This window comes from Oryctolagus cuniculus, chromosome 11 (assembly GCF_964237555.1).
Source record: "Oryctolagus cuniculus chromosome 11, mOryCun1.1, whole genome shotgun sequence".
In the NCBI taxonomy this organism is placed as follows: domain Eukaryota; kingdom Metazoa; phylum Chordata; class Mammalia; order Lagomorpha; family Leporidae; genus Oryctolagus; species Oryctolagus cuniculus.
The window spans coordinates 58,625,633-58,642,600 of NC_091442.1; the positions used below are offsets into that span (position 1 = coordinate 58,625,633).

General features: G+C 42.5%; 1 protein-coding gene across 8 annotated transcripts in view; it reads right to left on the reverse strand.

Moving 5' to 3' along the window:
* Positions 1-16,968, reverse strand: part of SARNP (SAP domain containing ribonucleoprotein) — a 62,220-nt gene that overhangs the window by 44,436 nt on the left and 816 nt on the right. For 2 of the 8 annotated variants that reach the window (XM_070052355.1, XM_070052360.1), the window contains exons 2-5: positions 16,786-16,919; positions 15,931-15,983; positions 12,388-12,475; positions 4,675-4,774 (exon numbers count right to left, since the gene is read on the reverse strand). In XM_070052355.1, coding sequence (XP_069908456.1) covers positions 4,675-4,774; positions 12,388-12,438 — 151 coding nt within the window. In that variant the 5' untranslated portion in view covers positions 12,439-12,475; positions 15,931-15,983; positions 16,786-16,919. Of the gene's footprint in view, positions 1-4,674; positions 4,775-12,387; positions 15,479-15,930; positions 15,984-16,785; positions 16,920-16,968 lie in introns of all 8 variants that reach the window. The other 6 variants (XM_051832845.2, XM_070052361.1, XM_070052356.1 and 3 more) reach the window with 5 other exon arrangements.

Below are 16,968 nucleotides of genomic sequence, written 5' to 3' on the forward strand. Positions count from 1 at the left end.
AAAAAGCTAAAGACTTCTACTAAGAAAGTACACCACAGAAAAAGTTAAGAGACAAATGACAAAGAAGATATTTGTATCTAAAACTAACAAAGAAAAGCCTGTAAACCAACAGTGAATGATGGTACTCCAACAGGAAAATGTGCAAAAAAAGAAACACCCCCTCAAAAAAACACATAAGAGATTTTAATTTTCTTTTCATTTGTACCAATGAATTAGCAAAAACTAGGCCACTTAATAGTGCCAAATTTAGGTTTGTGGAGATACAAGAATGATCATGCACTGATGATGAGAGTATAGATTATATACCAATCTGGAAAAACCTGGCATGTTAGGTCACATTAAGTTTGGCCACATGAGTATACAGTAATTAGCAATCCCATTCCTGGATATATATACCAGAAAGACTCTCACATGAACATAAAGAAAACAAGTAGTTCATAATATTAACAGTACACCATGAGGATACTTCAAAAGGTTTGCAGAAAACACAAATAAAGATAAATTTATTTTGATATAAAAATTATGAAATCCATACAGTTTTTTCATAATATGCATTCTACACAACCTTTTTTTTTTTTTTTTTTTTAAGATGTATTTATTTGAGACAGACAGAGACAAAGACAGAGAAAGATCTTCCATCCGCTGGTTCACTTTTACTCCCCATATAGATACAACAGCCAGGGCTGGGCCAGGCCAAAGCCAGAAAATTCTTCCGAGTCTCATGGATGGATGCAGGGGCCTAAGCACTTGGGCCATCTTCTGCTACCCCAGGCTCATTAGCAGAGAGCTGGGTCAGAAGTGAAGCAGCCAGGACTTGAACTGGTGTCCATATGGAATGTCAGTATTGGATGTGGTAGTTTAACCCACTGCGCCATAATGCTTGCCCCTCCAATAACTTTTTACAAACCCTTTATACACATGGATTTTTAAATCTTTAGCTCCCAAACAAACACATTCTAATTATACTTTCCACAAACTTTTTGAAGCAACCTTGTAAATAGTGTATATGGGATATATTATATATATACTTACTATATATTATATACATGTAGAATTAATATCTATATTACTATAAACAGTATTATTTATATAGATATGTTCCATACAATTTTTTTAAAGATTTATTTATTTGTTTGAAAGGCAGAGAGAGATAGAGGTCTTCCATCTGCTGGTTTACTCCCCAAATGGCAACAATAGCCAGAGCTATGTCGATCCAAAGCCAGGAGCCAGGAGCTTCTTCCAGGTCTTACGTTGGTGCAGGGGCCCAAGGACTTGGGCCATCTTCTATTGCTTTCCAGGCCATAGCAGAGAGCTGGATCGGAAGCGGAGCAGCTGGGACTCAAATCGGCACCCATATGGGATGCTGGCATTGTGAGTGGCAGCTTTACCAGCTACGCCAGAGCGCAGGGTGAGTGATTACCCACACAATATAACAGTGCTTCCATAAGACTGTATAGCCAGGTTCTGCACGGTGGTGCAGTAGGTTAAAGCCCTGGCCTGAAGCGTCAGCATCCCATATCGACACTGGATGAAGTCCCAGACGCTCCGTTTCCAATTCAGTTCCCTGCAGATGTGCCTGGGAAAGCAGTGGAGAACAGCCCAAATCCTTGGGCCCCTGTACCACGTGGGAGACCTGGAAGAAACTCCTGGCTCCTGATTTCGGATCGGATCAGCTCAGCTCCGACTGTTGCAGCCATTTGGGAAGTGAACCACTGGATGGAAGACCTCTCTCTGTCTCTACCTCTCAGAACTCCGTCTTTCAAATAAATAAAATAAATCTTAAAAAAAAAAAAAAAAGATTGTATAGCCTAGTGATACCATATCTGCCTTCATTTGTGTCAATACACTCTGTCATGTTCCTATAAGCAAACTGCCTAATGACACAGTTCTCAGAACCAGTCCCATCATTAAGCAACACATGACTAGGAGTAAGGGCTTGGAGTCAATACAGTTGTCTGTCACTAGGTGAATTAAGTAAAATGTGGTGTCCATACATCATAGAATGCCATGAAGGAACTGCAATCAATAGACTAGATGATCACACATCTACATAACACACAGATATATCTTTAAAAAAAAAATAGAAGGCAAGCATTTGGTCCTACAACTGAGACATCACTTATGACATCTGTACCCCATACTGAAAAATGCCTGGGTTCAAGTCCCAGCTCTGCTTCTGGTTCTGCTAATGTGCAGCCTGGGAGGCAGCAGATGACGGCTTAAGTACTTGGTTCCCTGCCACCCACGTGGGAGACCTAGACTGAGTTACAAGTTCCTGCCTTCAACCTGTCCCAGTTCTGGTTGTTGTGGGCATTTACTGAGTAAACCAGTAGATGGAAGATCTCTCTGTCTCTCTGCTTTTCAAATAAAAATAAAATGAAATGAAAACAGTGAAAAAAGTAAGACAAGGCCGGTGCCACAGTTCAGTAGGCTAATCTTCTGCCTGTGGCGCCGGCACCCCAGGTTCTAGTCCCAGTTGGGGCGCCGGATTCTGTCCTGGTTGCTCCTCTTCCAGTCCAGCTCTCTGCTGTGGCCCGGGAAGGCAGTGGAGGATGGCCCAAGTGCTTGGGCCCTGCACTCCCATGGGAGACCAGGAGGAAGCACCTGTCTCCTGGCTTCGGATCGGGGCACTGCGCCAGCTGTAGCGGCCATTTGGGGGGTGAACCAACGGAAGGAAGACCTTCCTCTCTGTCTCTCTCTCTCACTGTCTAACTCCATTTGTTAAAAAAAGAAAAAGAAAAAGAAAAAAAAAGAAAAAAGTAAGACATAAAGTTATGGCTATGGCTTCATTATCAGTTATAAAAATGAAAATACTGTACCAAACAACACTACATGGTTTACAAGGACAAAACATGCATACCAAACACATTAGAATTGTTGTTTAAGGAGGGTGGAGGGAAGTGACATAAGGAACATAAATACAATAAATTAATAAAAATTAGAGAAGGTACTCTGTATAACCTGGTGTAACAATGTGCCTTAAGTGAAGTTGAGTTTTCTCATTAAGATATCATTGGAAAAGGTCAGTGTCAGAAAGGGTCAGAGATTACCCAGTTTATAGATTTTAAGGATCCACACATTGGTCTCATTTCATAGAGGACCAGATACTTAATTAATGTAAATAATGACTTTCCAAAGTTGAGGAATTAGAGGGGTGGGCATTGGACAGTGGGTTATGCTGTTGCCTATGATGCTGGCATCCCATGTGAGTTCTGGTTCAAATCCTGGCTACTCTGCGTCTGATCCAGCTTTCTGTCAATGTACCTGGAAAGGAAGCAGAAGATGGCCCTACTGCTTGGGTCCCTGCTACTCATGTGAGAGTATAGGATGGAGTTCCTAGCTCCTGGTTTCAGTCTGACCCAGCTCTAACTGTTGTGGCCATTTAGGAAGTGAACCAGTGGGTAAAAAGCTCTCTGTCTCTCCCATTCTCTGTCACTTTGCCTTTCAAATAAATAACTATTTAAAGTGCTAGAAGAAACTAGTCATAAGCTCAGAATTTTTTTTTTTTTTTTTTAAAGAGTTTATGTGGGGGTGGTGCCATGGCTTAGCAAGTAAAGCCATCGCCTGCCTGCAGTGCCAGCATTCCATCAGGGCACTGGTTCAAGTCCTAACTGCTCCACTTCCGATCCAGCTCCCTAATGGCCTGGGAAAGCAGAGGATGGTCCAAATCCCTGGCCCCTAAACCCACACCGGAGACCTCTAAGAAGCTCCTGGCTCCTGGTTCCTGACTGGCCCACCTCCGGCCATACCAGCCATTCGGGGAGTGAACCTGCATATGGAAGATCTTACACTATCTCTATCTCTATCTGTTAACTCTGCCTTTCAAATAAATAAATAAATCTCAAAAAAAAAAGAAAAAAAAAAGTATAGTTAACCAATGACCTACAAAAAGACATCTGGGGCTGCCACTGTGGTACAATGGGTAAAGCCGCCGTCTGCAGCGCCGGCATCCCATGTGGGCTCCAGTTTGTGTCCCGGCTGCTCCATTTCCGATCTAGCTCTCTGCTATGGCCTGGGATAGCAACAGAGGATGGCCCAAATCCTTGGGCCCCTGCACCCACGTGGGAGACCTGGAAGAAGCTCCAGGCTCCTAGCTTCAGATAGGCGCAGCTCCAGCCATTGCAGCTAACTGGGGAGTGAACCAGCGAATGGAAGACCTCTCTCTCTTCTTCTCTGTCTGTGTAATTCCGACGTTTGAATAAATAAATCTTAAAAAAAAAAAAAGAAGAAGAAGAAATCCAAGTGGAGTGGCAGAGGCTAAAAATCAATCCACTCAGCCGGCGCCGCGGCTCACTAGGCTAATCCTCCGCCTAGCGGCGCCGGCACACTGGGTTCTAGTCCCGGTTGGGGCGCCGGATTCTGTCCCGGTTGCCCCTCTTCCAGTCCAGCTCTCTGCTGTGGCCCAAGAGTGCAGTGGAGGATGGCCCAAGTGCTTGGGCCCTGCACCCCATGGGAGACCAGGAAAAGCACCTGGCTCCTGGCTCCTGCCATCGGATCAGCGCGGTGCGCTGGCCGCAGCGCGCCGGCCGCGGCGGCCATTGGAGGGTGAACCAACGGCAAAGGAAGACCTTTCTCTCTGTCTCTCTCACTGTCCACTCTGCCTGTTTAAAAAAACAAAAAAATCAATCCACTCACTCACACTGTTCTGTTTCCACGCTTCCATGAAGTACTCACCATGCTCTTCAAGATATGCCTGGAGCCTGTTAATAAGATCTTGTTTTATTCCTTTGGTCTCCAAACCACGAGCAAGACATTCTTGCTTTAGTTCAGCAAGCTGAAAACATAAAATAAAACTTTTCCTTAGCCAACAGAATGAATCTCAATAAAAGAGGTAATTTTCACAAAATAAAATGAAAATAAAGTCCAATCCCAAACTACTGCCCTTAATCCTACTAAGCCTCTAGGTCCACAAATATGATCCACTTTCTTCTAACAAGATTTAATATGCAAGAGGAGTAACAGCTGCTAAGAATAAACATCACTCTTCAGTAAAATTCCAATCTATTTGTGCATCTAGTAGCACAAATATTTAGCTATTTCTGAATAATTCTGAGAGGGAAAAATTATTTTTCCTAATGATTACTGTGCCAGCATATGAAAGAATGAATTTTTAACCAGAAAAAGCAATAATGTAAAATCAGAGTCTCCTTACTACCTATGATCTAAGACCTTTTATTACATTCAACCATATAAATGCATATATATAGATAGATATAGATCTGACCACCTAGAATTAAGCTTAATGTCAGCTATTTTAATTCAACAATGGATTAAAGGACATACATTTAAATGAAAATATCAAATGGCATCCTGCAAAGTTGTTTCAAAGATTTTTAAATCAGTAACTTGACTAAAGATATACCAGATATGCTTAATTTCACAGACAATAGGAGGAAGATTTAATGGATTACTGACAGAATGAAGCAAAAACAAAAACAAAAACACCTCTGCAGGGAAACAATGAGCCAAAATGAAGATTCAATTTAGAAGAAACAAAGGAATAAATGTTGAAATTTCTACACTTAAGATTAAAAACTTCAATTATATAAAAATTGGATGAGGGAGATCTGGCTCAATAGTAACTCAAAGGATAAAGACCTCAAGATTTTAAGCAAAAAGGGCTAATAGTAAGATCTGCTACCTAAGTAAATCTGGATCACAGATAATTGAAATATAGTATCCATAACAAATATAATGGCCTTTCTGGGCTCTATATTCTTATTTTGTGAAGCATAATCACAGGTTAATCCAAGGAAAACAAGCAAGAAAAGGGAGGTTCAAAAGTCCTATAAACAGATGATCACATAAATAGATGTTTGGTCTGAAAGATAACTTCCCTGATTTTGAAGATTCTAAGACTAACCAGTGGAAGTCAGAAAGCAGATTCCCACATGAGAACTTCAGGAGGCAGGTTTTGGCCTCACAATTAAGCTGCCTGTGTTCTCTATCAGAATATCTGGGTTCAATATCTCAATCCAAGTCCAATTCCAGCTTTCTGCCAATGCAGGCCCTGGAAGACAGCAGGAAATAGCTTAAGTAGTTGGGTTCCTGCCATCCATGTAGGAACCTGGACTGAGTTCCTGGATCCAGGCTCTGGCCCAAGTCATTGCAGTCATTGGGGTGAAGGGGACAGGGAATAAGAAGATAGAAGCTCTGTATACCTCAAATAAAAAAGATACATAAAAAAAAGGGACTTCACAACTTGTATGCCCTGTATCTCTAGAAGTCTTCTGGGGCCAGCACTATGACACAGCAGGTTAAGCCGCCGCCTGTGACTCCTGCATCCCATATGAGCACTGGCTCCTGTCTCCAGCTGCAAGCTCCCTGCTAAAGGAGCCTGGGAAATCAGCAAAGGACGGCCCAAGTACTTGGGTCACTGCACCAACATGGGAGACCCAGATGGAGTTCCAGATTCCTGGCTTCGGCCTGGCCAAGCCCTAGACATTTGGGGAATGAACCAGCAGATAAAAATCTCTCTTTCTTTCTATCTGTACCTTTCAAACACACAATAAATATATCTTTAAAAACAAAAAGGAGGGGCTGGCCTTGTGGCACAGCAGGTTAAAGCCCTGGCCTGAAGCACCGGCATCCCATATGCGCACCGGTTCTAGTCCCGGCTGCTCCTCTTCCGATCCAGCTCTCTGCTATGACCTGGGATAGCAGCAGAAGATGGCCCAAGTCCTTGGGCCCCTGTATCTGCATGGGAGACCCAAAGGAAGCTCCTGGCCCCTGGTTTTGGATTGGCGCAGCTCCAGCCTATTGCAGCCATCTGGGGAGTGAACCAGCAGATAGAAGACCTCTCTCTCTGTCTGTATCTCTCTCTGAAATTGTCTTTCAAATAAATAAAATAAATCTTAAAAAAAAAAAAAAAAAAAAAGGAAAAGTCTTCTGCCAGGGGAGCCTTTGGAAATGAAGAGCTGGAGTTCTGTTTTAATATCACAACAAACAGAGGTAGAGAATTTAGTGAATGCAATGCAGAGAACTGTCCTACCCAAGCCAACAGCATTTTCTACTGAGAAACATGGTAGATAATCACCCACTAAAAAATATTTTTAAGGCTTCTGCCTATAAAAAATGATTGCAGGAGTAGATAAGATGCCTGCATCCCACATTCAAGTGCCTGAGTCTGATTCTTGGTTCCAACTCTTGATTTCAGCTTCTTGCCACTGCAGACCCTGGGGGCAGTGTTGATGGCTCAAGTTATTGTGTTCTAGAGACTTGGGTTGAGTTCCCAGTTCATGTCTCCAGCCTTGGCCCAGCCCTGGCACTTGTAGACACTGGGGAATGAACCAGTGATGGGAGTTTTTTCTCAAAAAAAAAAAAAAAAAAAAAAAAAAAAAAAAAAAAAAAAAGCTAATCAACTACAGTACAGAAACTAAGAGTACAGCCTCTGAACTTGAGACTATCTGGGTTCAAATTCCAACTTTATCACTTGCAGCTATGTAACCTAAAGGGACTAACAACTTCTCTGTGCCTGTTTCTTGACCTGTAAAATAGAAGTAACAGTAGCTAAACATAGGGTTGTTAGAAAGATTTAAACCAGTAAAAGTGTAAAACATTTAGAGTATCAGCTGGCAACTACTAAGAACAAATTTTAGACAGAAACTGGATGAAGGATTAGACAAGATTAGACAAAATCACTGGTTCTCAGATTTCTGAATTTCACAGATCAATGTATTCTTTCTAACGACTTATTTGAAATGCAGACAGAAGGAGTGCTGGTTCACTCCCCAAATGGCCCCAAAAGCCAGAGTTGAGCCAAGATGAAGCCAGGAGCCAGGAACTCAATGTAGGTCTCTCAAGTGGGTGGCTGAGGCCTAAGCATGTGGGCCATCTTCCCCTGCCTTCCTAGGTGCATTAGAAGGAAGCTGGATTGAAAGCAGACTAACAGCACTCCAATATGGGATGCTGATTGGAGTTGCAAGTAGTGGCTTAACTGTACCACAATACCAACTCTTCAATGTATTTTTTTTTTTTTTTAAAGATTTACTTATTTATTTGAAAGGCAGAATTACAGAGAGGGAGAGGTAGAGACGCCTTCAATTCACTGGATCACGCCCCAGATAACTGCAATGGCCAGGACTGGGCCAGACCAAAGCCAGGAGCCAGAGCTTCTTCTGGGTATCCCATGTGGGTGCAGGGGCCCAAGCATTCAGGTCATCTTCCACTACTCTCCCAAGCCCATTAGCAGGGAGCTAGATCTGCACCTGAGCCCATAAGGCAGCTCAACCCACTACACTACAGCGCTGGCCCCACCTCAATGCATTTTTTTTAAGCTTTTATTTATTTATTTGAGAGAGAGTTACAGAGAGACAGAGAGACAGACAGACAGAAAGGTCTTCCATCCACTGGCTTACTCCCCAAATGGCCACAAGAGCAGGAGCTGGGCCCATCAAGAGCCAGGAGCTTCTTCCAGGTCTCCCACATGGCTGCAGGGGTCCAAGCACTTGGGCCATCCTCCATTGCTTTCTCATGCCATAGCAAGAGTGGGATCAGAAGAGCAGCTGGGACACTAACTAGAGCCCATACTGGATGTCAGCACTGCAGGCAGAGGCTTAGCTTATTATGCCACAGTGCTGGCCTCAGAAAGAATGATAGGGTTGCTTTTTTATAATATTCCAACTATGACACAATCACTATTTTTCTGAAATTAAAAAAAAAACTAGAAAAATGAGCAAATATTTCTGTGTAGGAGTGATGTCACAGTACTACAGAAGTTTCTAAAAGCTTACTCTGTACTTAACACTAAACAGTAACAGCTAATTCATGGGCCAGTACTGGTCTCAGAGCATACCTGAAATAACAATAATTTACAATCCAGAGTTTATGTCATGTTTAAAAAAACTTTTTTTGCTTATTTAAAAGGCAGATAGAGAGAGACAGATCTTCCATCTGCTGATTCAAATTTCAGGGACCATAATAGCCTTGACTGGGCCAGACAGCCAAGTATTTGAGCTCTCACCTGCTGCCTCCCAGGGTGTGCATTAGCACGAGCTTAGAACTAGAGATGGAGCACAGACTAGATCAGAACTAGAGATGGAGCAGGGACTAGATCCCAGGCAATCTGATATGGGATGCCAGCATCCTAAGCATTGTCTTAAAGCTGTACCAAATACCTGTCCTTTTAAGTGATTTTCAATGTCCACTTCTCAATAGTATTTTTCTTTTCTCAGCTTCCAAAGTCTTTCAATTTTAATTACACTAGAAAATTTTGTTTGTTTGTTATATTAAACTATCACGTTCACTACAGACTAATTAGGAGTCTGAAAAGTACAGAGGAAAGTAAGTCATATGTAATTGCAGCACCTAGAGATCACCTAACATTTTAAAAACATCATTCACAATGTATGTGAAGGCAGAGGTTGTTGGCTGATCTTTATTTCCTCTAACTGCTATTCTTTCTAAAAAGCCCATCATTTTTTCCTGGAAAAAGTAATATTTTTGGTAAAGAATCAGCAATTCAGAGTTCATCTTTCTAACAGAGCTGTCACTCTCTTCTCCTCCCTTCTAGGAATCTATCAGGTACCAGAGAAATTAAGTCTGTGATAGTTCTTGCACAGGACACTTATCTAGTATGGTCTGATCTAGAATTAGAGCTGACATCTAGAGCTGAACTGGTTCCCACTGCAGACCCTGTTATTGCCTCGTACCATTGGAGTCAGTCTCCAGTGTAGCAACCATTTGAGAAGTGAACCAGAGGATGGAAGACCTCTCTCTCTCTCTCCCTATCCATCTCCTCTGCCTCTGCCTCTCTGTAACTCTGCCTTTCAAATAAATACATAAATCGTAAAAAAAAAAAAAAAAAAAAAGTTCACAGAGGGGCAGGTGCTATGGTGTGGGTTAAGCCACCACTTACTGGAGTGTCTGTTCAAATCTTTGCTACTGTGCTCAGATCCAGCTTCCTGCTAATGCACCTAGGAAGGCAGCAGAGGATGGACTAAGTACTTGGATCCCTACCACCCATGTCGGAGACCCAAATGGCGTTCCAGGCTCCTAGCTTTAGCCTAGCCCAACCCTAGTTGTTATAAGCATTTGGGGAATGAACCAGAGATGGAACATCTCTTTCTCTCTCTGTCTCTCTCTCTCAAATAAATGAATCTTTTAAGTCTGTGGGAAAATGGAATTAAAAGTTTGAGAAGCAGGCATTCATCTTAATGGTTAAGACGTCCACCAGAGTGCCTGAGTCTGAGTGCTAGCTCTGGCTCCTGACTACAGTTTTCTGACAGTGCAGACTCTGGGAGGCAGGACCGTGGGAGGCAAGAATGACGGCTTAATTAGGTTCTGCCAGCCATGTGGGAGACCAAGATTGTGTTCCCAGCTGCTGGCTCAGCTTCAACAGCTGCAGACATTCAGGGAGTAAACCAGCAAATGAGAGTTCTGGTTCTCTGTCTCTCAAAAATAAGTTTCTTTTGCTGCAAACAAACCTTTGAACCCATGCAGTCTTATAACAGGCATTTTCCACAAACTTTCTGAAGTACTCTTGCATGTGCCAGTATTTTGAAAGTATTTTAAGTAAACTTTTTATTATTTATTTGTAAAGATTTATTAGAAAAACAGAGTGTGGGGAAAGGGTGGGGGGAGAGGGAGTGAGGGGGAGAGAGAAATGGGGATGGGCCAGGCTTAAGCCCGGAGCTCCATCCAGGTCTCCATGTAGGTGGCAGGGGCCCAAACCTTCCACAGCTTTCCCTGGTGCATTAGCAGGGAGCACTACTAAGTGGAGCAGCCAGGACATGAACTGACACTACATGAGATGCTGGCATCACAATGCAGGCCCCTCATTTAATCTTTACAACAAACCTATATGGCTAATATTATACCATTTAAAAAGTAAGAAAATGAGGTCTGAAGACTCGATAACTTGCTTAAATTCCTAAGTTTGTGTAAACAGTGCGGCTAATATGACAGCTCAGGTTTCTCTGATTCTAGCCTAATCTAACTATCTAACTAATCTAACTATCAAGATGTTAATACTTTTCTGTGGCGTCGCAGGTAAAGCCACCACCTGCAGTGCCGGCATCCCACATGGGGACTGGTTCAAGTCCCAGCTGCTCCACTCACTTCCAATCCAGCTCTCTGCTATGGCCTGGGAAAGCAGTAGAACATGGCCCAAATCCTTAGGCCCATGCACCCACATGGGAGACCTGGAAGAAGCTCCAGGCTTCGGATCTGCACAACTCCTGCCATTGCAGCCAACTGGGGAGTGAACTAGCAGATGGAGGACCCCTACCCGCTCTCCATGGGCACAACTCCTTACGTTGCAGCCAACTGGGGAGTGAAATAGCGGATGAAGACCTCTCTCTCTCTGCATAACTCTTCCAAATAAATAAATAAATCTTAATAAAAAAAAATACTTTTCTTTCTTTCCTCAGCTTCCTTCCACCCAACCCAGTAATATTCCCTCTATGATTCCTTATTGGCCATCTTTTCAATCCATTTCTATCACAAACTTATTCATAAAAGAATAAATCCTGCCAGCTCTAGCCCCAAAATATAACCTTCTCAACACTGCAAATACTACTACCCTGGCATTTCTCTCATAGAGATTACTGTATTAACAAAACTTTTTTTAAAGCTTTATTTATTTATTTAAAAGGCTGAGCCAGAGAGAAAGGAAAGACAAAGGCGGGTGGGGGGGGGGATGTTGATATCTTCCATCCACTAGTTCACTCCCCAAAAAGCCACAATGGCCTGGGCAGGGCCAGCCGAAGTCAGGAGCCCAGAGATTCCTCTGGGTCATACATGTGGGTGCAGGAGCCCAAACACTTGGGCCATCCTCCACTGCTTTCCCAAGCACATTAGCAGGGAGCTATTACCAAAACTCTTCAGCCCTTGCCCCATTAGTTCACTTTCAACAAAGCAGTCAGAGTAACCTTTTGGAAACTTAGAACAAATCACTCTTCTATTCAAAAACCATCCACTGATTTCCTATTTCATTGAAGTGATAAAGCCAGCTTCCCTGTCTTCTCTCCACTGACATTAGCTTTCATGATACAGCACTTCATGCCTGGAAAATATATGCCTGCTCCAAGTTCACGTTCACTTCCTCCTTGGTCAGGAGCACCCCACAGCTACTGAGCTATCTGCAGTGGTGCTCAAAAGACCAGAAGCACTGACAGGTAAGTACCTCAGGAGGATGGCAGTCCCAAGTCCCAGCTTCCAAACCAGTGTCATTTCAAGGGACATTAACACAGCAGCCAAATTCATTGGGACTGAGGGTGCCACGGTTCACATGGCTGGCTCTGAAGCTGGGATTGGAAGCCTCATCCTTGGTTATGCCAGGAACTCCTCTCTGAAGCAGCAGCTCTTCTCCTATGCCACTCTGGACTTTGGACTCTCGGAGCCCATGGGGCTGCTTCACCTGATGGTGGCCTTTCTCATCCTTCTCACCATGTAAAGGAGTTGTCTCCATCTCCCAAAGTTCTTTGTCCAGTGTCTCATCTGCCCTGTATGTTCCTCTACTTTACTCTCAGGCAGCCTGCGGAAAAGCGTTTGGCTCAGGGTTTGACAGAGAGAAGACAAATAAATACTGTATTAATAAGAAAAAAATAAAGATATAAAAGCCAGAGTCCTATGTGTTACTCACAAGACCCTGAAAAATCTGCCCTCCTCTCTCCCACCATTACCTCTTATTACCATTGCTCACTGATATGCCAAACTGGTCTTATACTATTCCTCTAACACACTGCACATGGTTTAACTCCTTTACCTCTAATTCTTTGCTTAAACATTCCTTTCTCAATGAGACCATACCTAGTCATTCTATTTTTTTAAAGATTTATCTGAGGGGCAGAGTTGCTGACAGAGAGGGAGAGATAGAGAAGTCTTCCATCTGCTGTTTCACTCCCCAAATGGCCACAACAGCTGGAGCTGGGCCAATGCAAAGCCAGGAGCCAGGAGCTTCTACTGGGTCTCCCACATGGGTGCAGGGGCCCAAGCACTTGGGCCACTTTCCATCGTTTCCCAGGCCATCAGCAGGGAGTTGGAATGAAGTGGAGCAGCTGGGACTCAAACTAGCACCCATATGGGATGCCAGTGCCAGAAGTGGAGGCTTAACCTACTATGCCACAGAGCCAGCCCCTAGTCAGTTTACTTTAAACTACGATACTCTTGTCATGGTAATCCCTTATCCTCCTTCTCTACAGACACTATCACCATTTGACATCCTATAAATTTTACTTATTTACTGTGACTTCCCTCCCTAAAGTTTAAGTTCTATGAGAGTAAGAATTCTGTGTTTTGCTCATTGCTGTATCCCCAGCATTAAGGTAGCTGGTACATGGCCCAAACAGAGCTTATCACCTTCTTTCCCGCACAAATTCACTGTTTCTCTTCCTCCTAACCTGAAAGTATCATTACCCAAACTTTGGAATCATTTCTCCCACATCTAGCTGATCTATACTTAGAATTTTATAACCCAAATTGCCTTCAAATTTATTCCCATTCTGATAGCCACTGCTCTATTTCAGATCTTAACAGTTTATTCACTTGACAAATAGTTACTGAGTACCTACTGTGTGTTAGCATTATCTTAGACACAGAAAAATCATGGGCTAAACAGAAAGCAACCCTGCCCACATGGAACTTAGAATCTAGTAGGGACCAAGACAATCAAAGGCCATATATACAGTGTTTAACTGGTTAAAAAAAAGGAGTGCAGAGTCCTACAAAGATATACAAAACATGGCCTGACCATGTGTGTAGATCAGGAGAACAAGAAAGGCTGCCTTGTGTAAACATCTGACTTCTATCTGAAGGATGACCAGGAGTTAGGTAACTGGACAAAGATGTAGAGGAGGGAGGGTGGCAAGAGTACAGCAGCCCTAAGAAAACTCCAAGTGAAGTATATGTAAAGGACTTGGGTTCCAAGAAAGAGGAGAGGTAGGTAAGATTAAGAATACAAATTTTGCAGGGCCACCATTGTGGTGTAATAAGTTACTCCTCCACCTGCAAGGCTGGCATCCAGTATGGGTGCCAGTTTGTGTCCTGGTTGCTCCACTTTTGACCCACCTCCATGTTAATTGGCTGGGAAAGCAGTGAAAGATGGCCCAATATGGGATCCTGGTACCACAGGTGGAGGCTTAGCTCACTATATCACAGTGCTGGCCCAAAATAAATTAAAAAAATATATATATATATATAAATTTTGGAGACAGACTTCCTGGATTTGATAAACCACTTATTAGCTGTGAAACCTAGATCAAATTCCTCACTACTCTCTCCAAGTTTCATTTTTTTCTTTCAAAATGGGGTAATACAGGTATTTACCTTTTAGAGTTGTTGTAAGAATTAAATCAGTTAATGTATACAAACAGCTTCAAACAGTGCTTGTCATATAATAAATGTTTTGTAACTGTTAGCAGTGAATGAACACAGCCTTTCTGAGGAAACAATATAAGGCTACTACAGTTGGGAATGTGAAAAAACAAACTGGAGAGATTGTCAGTGATATAATTTTAAAGGTTTGAAGCAGGGGGCTGCCACCTACGGCGCCAGCATCCCATATGTATGCCATTTGGAGTCCGGGATGCTCCACTTCTGATCCAGCTTTCTGCTAATAGCCTGGGAAAAGCAGCAGAAGATGTCCCAAGTCCAAGTCCCAAGTCCAAGTCCCAAGTCTCCCTATGGGAGACCCAGAAGCTCCTGACTCCTGGCTTTGGATCAGCCTAGCTCCAGCCATTTCGGTCATTTGGTGAATGAATCAGCAGACAGAAGATCTCACTGTCTCTTTCTCTCTGTGACGCTGCCCTTCAAATGAATAAATAAATCTTTTAAAAAATAAATAAAGGTTTGACGAAGGGAAAATGACTACTATAATAAATATCTAATTGGCAAAATCCCTATCCCACTAGATCCCATTTTCCATACTGCCAAAAGAAACTGATCACATCAGAAGCTTCTTAAACTTCCAAAGGCCTACTATGACTGACAAGACCCAGAACTCGTTACACAACTTAAGGCCTTTTTCAACACCACTCTGATTTACCTCTATAGTCACACAGTTCACTTACTTTCCTTTCAAACTTTCTTTGACCACCAAAACATATATGCACTTTATGTTTCAATAATACAAAGATAACACTGTTCTCAACACTCTGACACCACTACACCCTTCTTGTTCTCTACTCTGAAATAGTTCCTTTTCTCATGTTTGACTGGAAATCTAGTACTATTAGAATTCAAGTAAAGCTGCCACCTGTAGTGCCAGCATCCCATATGGGCGCTGGTTTGTGTCCCGGCTGCTCCACTTCTGATCCAGCTCCCTGCTATGGCTGGGAAAGCAGTGGAGGACAGCTCATATCCTTGGGCTCCTGCACCCACGGGGGAGATCTGGAAGAAGCTCCTGGCTCCTGGCTTCAGATTGGTGCAGCTCTGGCCGTTGCAGCCAACTGGGTAGTGAACCAGTGGATGAAGACCTCTCTCTCTCTCTGCCTCTCCTCCTCTCTCTTTGTAACTCTGATTTTCAAGTAAATAAATAAATCTTAAAAAGGAAAAAAAAAAAAAAAGAAAGAAATCAAGGCATTTGCATCCACACTTCAGTCTCTTTCCAATTGTATTAGAATGACTGCATTTCTACAAAATCTTTAAATATTTGTAGCTGACATGGACTTACCTATCAACTCAGATAGATAATAGTTTTCCTTCCTTTCAAAGCTTATTCCTTTCCTCTGAGGTCCCATACTAAAGCCCTAAATTCTCTTTACAAAAATGGGGGTGAAAAAAAAAACTTTAAAAGGCAATAATACCCCAAGTCAACCCAAAAGTCAGGATCACTCCACCAAGATCACTAGTGGAACCTAGAAGTCAGAATTAAAGGCATAGGTTCTTAACCAGAGGTCCATGGACTCCTCAGGGCTACAAGGTAGTTTTAGGAGGCCCCTCAAATTGCATGCAAAGTATGTACATGTCTTTTTCTGGGGAGAGGGTCCATACCTTTCATCAGAGTTTCAAAGATATCTGTGACCTCCAAAAGGTTAAGAAGTGCTCTAGAGAAAAAGCAAAGACAAGCAAATGTGATTAAAGAGTGAGTCCTATTTAGGCTGCCAGGAGTGCCTCAAGTTCTCTTAGACTGTGATACCTGAAATCAGTCAGAGGACATTATGTAAAAGTGACTTGTCTAATCAAATACAAATGTAATATAGACCTGACAAATACAGATATGATGGAAGGGAGTACTCCATACACCAACATAGAATTCATAAAGGCAAGTATTGGGAAAGCTGATGATTTACTCTAAGGATTTCAAAAATGAGACAAATAGGAAGAAAATATTAGATCTTACATTCATATTTTCTTTTTATCACACTCATTTAAAATTTTTTCTGTGTTTTATAACATACATAAAACAGTGCAGAAGCACCTAATTTATATTAAAAGTGTAGAAAATGTGGTTGCTCTTTCTTCACTTGTCATAAATATTAGAAGACCACTGATAAAATCTATACATTTCAGTTCCACCATTTTAACAGTATCTCCAAAATATCACAAAAACCTACTAGAGTACAGTTTAGAATCCAAGAGTAAGAAATACATCAGCTTTAACAGAAAGGCTAATTGGTGTCAACTAATAAGTGGCTAAGGAAACTATCTCTCCTTACTCTTAATCCCTTCACCTAAAGAAACAACAACAAAAAAAACCTCATCAAGCCTTAAAGGATCAGTTTTCAGTTTCTGCTGAACCAGCCTTGTTGTCTAAGGTTCCCAGGATGATGTGACCAAAACAGCTAGTGGGAAAACTACTGGTGAACACGCAAGGAGACAACCAATAACGATAAGCTCTTAACTCACCCTAAAAGAAATTACTCTCTTCTTCCAGGAGCATAAGTTATGAGAAAGCTACCAAGATTCCCAACAGACACAACTTAAAATCTCGTGGCTTCAGAGTGTCACCCAGTGGTGACACCAAGAGATGCAGGGTCCATCTGCGATATGAAACAGCACAGAGGAAAATCGTTTTCTCACAATATTGCA